The sequence below is a fragment of the Zophobas morio genome, unplaced genomic scaffold (assembly GCF_036711695.1).
Source record: "Zophobas morio isolate AGI-343-1 ecotype UQ-CSIRO unplaced genomic scaffold, CSIRO_AGI_Zmor_V1 ptg000374l, whole genome shotgun sequence".
NCBI classification, from domain to species: Eukaryota; Metazoa; Arthropoda; class Insecta; order Coleoptera; family Tenebrionidae; genus Zophobas; species Zophobas morio.
Window position 1 is genome coordinate 63,031 of NW_026972478.1, and position 8,523 is coordinate 71,553.

Consider the following 8,523-nt stretch of genomic DNA (forward strand, 5'->3'; position numbering starts at 1 on the left):
TGGTCCGGTAGTTTCGGAGATTATTTCTTTGACAAAAATCGACATGGACGGTGGACAGACAGACGGAAGACCTATATTTTCCTACTCTTGGGGTCATAAAAGACCGAGGAAATATGAAAGTAGCCAGGTGCTCGATGGGCTCGATTACAATACTTCCTTAGCTTACACAAGGGAAGTAAAAGTTTTATTTTTTGGTCAAATCATGAACGGTACACTGTTATCTCATTATAGATTTTTTGATTTTTTACATACATTTCTAGTATTCTCAGTAATTGTTAATAATCATGAAAATATTTACCTATTTAGGTTTTTACAGGTTTTTCTTAATTTATGTTATCCAGTAAATTTGCATTAGACCGCTATTATAATTCTTATTGATTCTTGAACCATAAAGCATAGATTAGCTGTATTAGTTTTAACCTAGGGCCTTTCGTTCCAAATTTGTGAGTGTTCAAATATATATTAACATCATATACACCATTTTGGAATACTGTCAACTGTTTCCTATAGCGTTCAATATTTTTTATTTTTTAGAGAAATAAGAATGTATTCATAACTTAGGTAAAACTTGTCTTCAATATGTTCTGAAGAAGTCAAATAATTCCACTTAAAGACGTACCACTTCAACCATATTTCTTTTCTTTAGCTTATTATGGGTTACCAGGTATCTATATGCAACATGGTGGGTGTTCAGTTGAAAAAATCAAAAAGTGGCGTTTTGTTTTTTGAAAGAGGTCGTGACAGAACTCAGGTTCTTTATTGTGCATACTCTTATTATCTATTGACTTAATTGTTGAACAGCGTTAATTTAAATATACGAAAAAGTGAGGTTAAGCTGTACGATTTCGCTTTGCCAGCTGTCATTGACTAATTTTAAGGTTTATTGTAGACATTCTTTAAAATGTACACCAAAAATTAACGGCATTTCGATGAAACCTTCAATTAAACGTCCGAAAGACGTGATTTGAAATTATGCTATTTGTGTAACCGCTATACTATCACGCGTTCAAATGCTCAAATTTTAATATCTGATGTTAACATTGAGGTTATATTACGCCCGAAATTATGAAATACCCGTTTGAATATAATTGGATTAAAAATTATCTTTATCAAAAAATAAATTTAATTTATCTAAATATGTATAAGGGTCATTTGCATTTGGCGATCCGGAAAAGTTAATTTCAAATTTGATGTTTTTTTTAGTGCGTATGAGTTTATTATGAGAAGGTGAGCCTAAAACACAGTTTGTATTAATGTTTAAATGTTTATCATTATCCAAGAGACGTGGCCCATTTACAGGATACTTAATATGTACCGGAGTGAATATAATTCTAAATACAAATATTATTTGACATTACAGTCGTATTTACAGATAATTTCACATATAAATAAATAAACAAATATACATAAATTAAAGAACAAGAAATCTAAATAAAAAAAATAATGGTTGAGCTCGAATGTCACAGAAAGGGCAAACAAAAATTATTACCAAAAAATTCATCCACGGTTTGACAGAATGCCCATGAGTGTGAGGCCGCTTCCCCATCTACGCGTTTTTGCGAATCTGCGTACGCGTATCGTTGGCATTCGCAAGCTTGCATTTAAACATGGCTTCCCCATTGCGTGCGTATAAACGTAAAACGCGTAAAGGCGTAGCATAAAATATAAGTTAATATAACCTCAAAATATAACCAAGTTGTCATCAGATCTGTCATTACTTTCATATGTAATTCGAAATGGGGAAATATAATAAGAAAGTAGCAGTAGAGCTGTGTCAAGAACTCATCACGAAATTATGTTTTATATACTGAAAAAGGAAAAATAAAGTAAGGAAGATAGCATTACGAAAAAAAAATATTAAAGTGTACGCCTTGTATCTGGAAGCAAAGAAAGCGAATGAAAGACAGTTTTGGGTGCGACCTATTTTTACTGTAACAAACCGATTATTGCAAGGGGCCAGTGCAAATTTGTCACACACAATGAGAGATTCTGATCCGGAAAAATATTTGAGGTCATGTTTGCAAACCATTCGAATTTGACCGCCGTAGCACCTCTTTTCTACGCGTAAAAGTTAAAGTAAAATCAACTCGAAGCGAAGTGACCTTGGATACGCGCGTACAAAATTTTCTTGGATTTCATTGGTCGAATGGAGATACGCGACACTCGCACTTCGCAAATACGCGTTCATGGGGAACTTACCTGATTATCATAACGTATTTGTAAACATGTTAACAAAAGTAATTTTAATAACTAGAATGAAAATAAACATTTTACTCTTTTTGCATTTTAGAGGGCTGTTGTCCTATATCATGAATTCAAGCGATGTTTCTGTATAGTGCTCGCATGATATATTGAAAGAGTATTGCAAACTTTTCACTTCTCGAAGAAAAATCCTATTAGAACTTGTCGATTTTAACTTGTGGGTATGAATGGTGCCGGAAATTATTATTAAATTCAAATCATAAACAGAGTTACATAGTGGCTTTGAAAATGCTACAATTCTGACACCCTCCATGGTCCTGACATTTATTTTTTAAATTGTGCGACTATAATGTAGCACACTGCTTTCAATATACATCATCTAACGGCTAAAACAATTCCATAGAAAAATATTCATTATTACGGTTGTTATGGTGGCCATGGTTCTGACACACTATGTGGGACGGACGTGTATTTATCAGACTTGTTGTTTTACAGATACTCGTATCTTCAATTTGAAGTCATAGACATACCCACCATATTATAATAAATTTCATATTTTCTACAATCATGGCACAGAGTTTCAAATGTTCATTTGCAAAATCTCACTAAGCAGCAATGAAATTCCACTATCATTGCAATTCTTGAGCAAAATATATCACAAAATTCACACGACTTAAAATAGTGATAATGAAGCTTAACAAAATTGTGTGTCAATCTTTCTTTTATATAACAAAGAATATTGTGAATCCCAAATCAAAAAAAAATCTGTGCAATCTGAGACAGAAAACATTAATTCAGTTAAACTAATTTCAATATCACATGCCATGTCAAATAACAAATTGAGTTTTTAGAATTAATATCTCAGTGATTATTAAATTTTGACATGAAATTAAGTATGGATTTTGAAGAATACATGTTATTTATAAATTCAAGCATGCAATGTAATCATTCATTTAAAAAATTCGGTAAGGAAGGACAAATCACATTTTTTTTCTACGAACTGAGAATGGCCCATAAGTAGTATACTTATATTTGTAATCAAAGTGGAGTTATAACACTGGAAAATTTAAGATTGTATATACTTTTTTAAACTTTTTTATTTAAACTTTTTCTAGGTCTTGTTTTTTTCTGCACTTTAAGAGTAACGCCTCATAAAAAAATTACGTCAGGTTGCCTGTGTTTCGAATTCCAAGCGGGTTTGCTCAGGAGATATAAGCGAGCGGACGGTAAAACATGTCCAACTAGACGTTGAAATGGTCCGTAATATTTTTTTTAATTAAAATTTAGAAATGGTCGTTAAATTTTTTGTCGTTGTTTAATACATGATTTTACCGTATTTCCCCACTCATTCTAAGCAAAATTTTATATTGATAATGAATCAATTAACGAAAAGAAATTATGTGATACATTGTCTTAAATGTTTAAATGACTTGTAATTTTTCAGTAAAAATGTAACGGATTACGTACCTCAACTGGGCATTGTTTTAGTTAAATTCTGTAACTACTTTAATTTTACATTCAAAAAACATATCATGCCATAAAAAAATAACATGAGGCAACCTTAGATCATATAATAAATAGATACCAATACTCAAACTGAAAGCTGTGACTAGACATGAAGCTATCTGTTGTCGTTTTCTACGTCAAGCGGAGTAGTATGCTATCCTTGTGTCATCACCACATCTTCATCTTTGTTATATGTATTTCATCTGTATATGTCTATTTCACTTCCATCCTTTTACGGCACCAGCGCAACAAATCGCTTTTGACAGATTTCTTCTAACCTCTCTTTCGTGTTCTTGTACGAAAAACAATTTTAGAATTTAGACCAAAGATCCTATTTTAAGTGATGTAATCATAAAGGATCACAATTGCTGCCCAATAATTTACTATTCCTTTCGTTATCTACTGTGAATTATTTATAAAATCAAGCTGTCAACATCTTTCGTACGAAGTTAGTTCAGACATACTTCCTCAAATTTAGGCGCGCAAAATTCAAATAGTGATCAGGCAAGGATAGCTTCGTTGTAATCCCTCCATGCACAAGAGAGATATGTGACAGGAGGATGTCGTCACAGGCTCTTCTAGGGAAAGAACACGGCGTGGTGGTATCTATTTATTATATGATCTAAGGAGGCAACAACACAAATAACTTGTCAAATGTTTTTGAGCTCACGTTAATTTAAAGGAAAAATACATTTGTTTAAATTATAAAATTAATGTTCATTCCTTTATCCGATAAATTGCAAATTATATGGAAGAATTGGGACCTAATGAACAACCATTTAAATGTCTTCAAAATGTTATCCATACATATTTACGTTTATTGAATTTTATAAAACTAAAAATAAATGATAGAAAATGAAACAATTACTGCACGCCACATCCGCAAACATACAGCAGCTAAACCATAGATTAATATAGATGCGACATACAGGCTGATTTTGCAAAACCACCCTTATTGACATTGCAGTCCTCAACCGCCAAAGGCAAGCGCCAAATTTAAATAGTCGATGCCAATAAAAACCTTGTTTCACTATAATTGTAATTCATGAGTTGAATGAAAATGAAGGAAACTAAGCAGCTTGTAATATTCTGGTAAATCTAGTGTCAATTTGTCGAAAGTAAAACGCGTCGTTAAAAATATGGTGACATTTGTTCTAGTTAATTTCATTCCTAGTTAAAACCAAACACTGCTGCCAGCATAAATTGCGGAGTCCTCAACCGACATTTAATTTAAACTATGACGCTTCTCTATGTTCTCTGGCTAAACTATGAATTTCTTCAAAACCATGAAGCGGCGACCTGTCAAGGTCGAAAGATTACATTATGTCAAATGCAGGCACGTAACCAGCCTTTTATTTTGGAGGGGCCCAGCCCGGGCACAAATTTCAAATAAGGGGGCCTTTAAAAAAAGTCTTCATTAGTATAAATCAACATTTTACTTGGATCACAACCAGTATATAAATTTAATGGGGTGCAAATAGTTGAAATTGACAGGTATTTACTTTTAATATTGAGAGGTAGAATAATCAAGATTTTCACGTTAATGCGTTAGTGACTTTACTGTACGGATATGTTTGCTTTTTGTATATAGGTATGTATATGTACTAGAAATACATATAGTATTCATTATGATATGCCAACAATTCAAAAAGTAGTTAAAAAAAACTTCGCTAGTAGTCAAGATAAAATTAATAAAATCTTACCAGGAATGAGATGGGTTGTTAATGTAGAATTATGCGACGGTTTTTATGAGCTGCATCAAATTCATCGACAATTTTTGAGGTGTCCAACGATTTAGCTGTTTCTCGTTCAATGTTGATAATTGCCAGGTGAACAAGTCTTTCATCCGACATTTTATTTCACAAATAAGTTTTAAGACGCCGCAAACACGAAAAAGTCCTTTCACATGCTGCACTAGAAACTGGAATTGTTACACCAATGACACCTAATTTTAATATCTCGGGAAACACAAGATCGTACTTTTGTAGCATGTCTATAAAATCCATAATATTTTTAATATTCACTTTTGTTTTTATTTGATATTGTTTAATTGTATTTGGAATTATTTTAAGTTTCGCTTGTAAAATTTCGAGTTCACTGTGGTAATGTTGTGCCATGGGTAATAATTTGTCGTAGTTTAAAAATGAGGGATTCTCGGGATGTAAGGCGTCGCATGCGTTGACAATTGGTGAATTCTTTTCGAAACGATTCTGTAATTCATTTGTAATTAAGTCCAGAACGGGATAAAATATTTTGTGTAAATAGTCTTCTCTATTAAATATTTCACTGCGTTCCAAATTATTTAGTTCTTCAGTGACCAAGTATGACATATATTTCTTTGGCATTTTTCTTCTTCTTGCTGTTGCTTCTATTGGTATGTTGTTGTCAGCACATATTTTCTCTGTTTCAGAAAATATTTCCATAAAGGTTTCATTTTTGTCATCAGTTCTCATCTTCATTATTGTGTCGTAAATAGAAGTTATTAAAATGTTTGCTTCTGAAAGATTTGATGTGACTTTTTGTAGATAATCGCTGGCATTTTTGAAAATAGACAACAATTGACTATACATGCATAAATTAAATATGAAAGTATAGTCCAGCTGATGTAGAAGTCCAAGAGCTTCTGCTGACCGAGCACTTTTACTGACACTTAATTTATTTAACAAAATCAACAGTTCAGAAAACACCTTTTTTAAAGATAAGCAAGCGAAAACTTGAGCCGTCCACCTTGTGTAACATATTTTTTTGAGTTCAATCGGTTTTTTGTTTGGACGGAGTTCTTTCTGTATATTAATAAATTGTGCATGTATTGCAGAACCAGACACAAATACATACAAATTTTCTATCAAACCAAAAAACAAATTTGCCGTAGTCAAATTGCGACAGATATCAACTACTACTAGATTTAATCTATGACTGTAGCAGTGCACGTAGATGGCTTGTTCGACCTCATCAGTAAATAATTTTTGCACACCACCCACACGACCACTCATTACGTTGGCACCATCATAGGTTTGGGCAACACACCTCTTGATGTCTACAGAACACCATTGCAACAAATTTTTAATATAAGAAAATAAGGAATTTGCATTCAAGTCTTGGGCCGCGTGGAATCCAATAAATCTTTCGTAAACGGTACCATCCAAATAATATCGAAGTACAACCGACACCCGCTCGGTTTTGCTAATATCCTTTGTTTCGTCACATATTACGGCAAAACATGACGCTTTGTTAATTTCCGTAGAAATTTTTTCCAACGTCATTCGTGAAATAATAAATAAAATTTCGTTCTGGATTTTCGGGCTAGTATATTTTGGATTTTTGTGACCCTCTTCATTCAACTTCTTTTTTACGACATCATTATACTTTGCAAACAATGATAACAGTTCCAGAAAATTTCCTCGGTTACTACTCGCTGAATTTTCTTTGGATCCTCTTTGGGCAATACATTGCATTGCTGTATAAAGTATAACATCCACAACGATACTTACATACAGTCTGTTCTCTTTCACTGAATTCAAATGAGCTTCACTTAACTGTCCCGCAACTGATCCTTCTCCAGATGCTTTAATTTGTTTAAAAGAACTCCACTTGATCATGCAGCTTTTGTGGTCAGAACTTGAATTATGCAGTTTCAACCCACTTGTTTGGTCCATTGCTTTTTTCCAGTTTTTAAAACCTACACAGATAAATGCCACATTTGAATTTTGATCTGATGCATGAGGTGAGAAATGTCTGCACGCAAAACAATATACACTATCGGCACTGACACTATATTCTACCCACGGAAAGGTATTGTACCAGGCTTTATTAAACTGACGAAACTTATTTAAAAATTTTGTTTTTGGGTAGAACTGTAAAACAGGTTGTTTTGGTTCATCCACTTTCGTCTGCGACAAATCTAAAGGCCCTGGCACATGTGATCTACTCGAGAGTTTTAATTCCGGATTTTGTCGAAATTTTATCCAGCTCTCAAATTTTGCTTCGCAATCTTCCGTTTCAGAATCAGCTTCTGAAAGTGATTCACTATCCGTTGACTGCAGATTTTCAAAACTCTCATCATTTTCTTCTAAAGTTTCGTCTATTTTACTAGGTCCTGGATCACTACTTGCAGTTTCACAAATAGTTTCTGCACTATCACTAGCAGTCTGTTCACCAGGTTTCAGTTTTTTAAATGCGGTGAAATAATCTGAAAGCGTTCGTTTTTTTTCTGACATTTTTAACAGACACAGTTGAACGACACGGGACAAAAGACTCCGGAAAACTAACACCACAAAATATCAAAAGCCTGCGTGTCAAACTGCATAGTGTGTAAAAGGCATATCTGCTGTATCGGCTAATTGCTTAAAAAAGTTATCGACAAAACCAAAACTGTTCACAGCAGTATCGCTTTACTCAGAGAGTTATATTATAAGATAAGAACATAAGATTATTCACATCTAAAATTTACTGTTGATCTGAAATTTCGAATTTGCTTACTTTTAAAATTTAAAATTAATTTAAGGGTGCACCAGGGGTGGCACAGGGTTTTGTTGGGGTGGCCTGTGTCCCCCCAGGCCCCCCCTTGGTTACGTGCCTGGTCAAATGATGACATCAAATCCATAAATTCTTATAAAATAAAAAGTAGACACATTTCAGTATAGATTGCTTGTTAGTTACCTTGTAATAAATAAGGTCTATTTTATTTTTATTCCAATTTAATAAATGAAGTTATTCAATCTATATATTTATTGGCTATGACTTGAATTAAGAAAACATAATTAAAAGTGAATTAGGTGCACTTTGTGTTTTCTAAGCCCTAACTCGGAATGTGGA

At 33.2% G+C, this 8,523-nt stretch overlaps 1 protein-coding gene across 1 annotated transcript; it reads right to left on the reverse strand.

Annotated features, from left to right (window-relative positions):
• Window positions 1-5,567: 5,567 nt before the first annotated feature.
• LOC135120309 (zinc finger MYM-type protein 1-like) lies at window positions 5,568-7,925 on the reverse strand. The gene has a single exon (XM_064044611.1). The coding sequence runs from the start codon at window positions 7,923-7,925 to the stop codon at window positions 5,568-5,570; it is 2,358 nt and encodes a 785-aa protein (XP_063900681.1).
• Between the last annotated feature and the right edge of the window lie 598 nt (window positions 7,926-8,523).

What these genes read in the sequence shown, in the direction of transcription:
- LOC135120309 (XM_064044611.1), bottom strand. Translation starts at nt 7,925, where the DNA reads ATGTCAGAAAAAAAACGAACGCTTTCAGATTATTTCACCGCATTTAAA.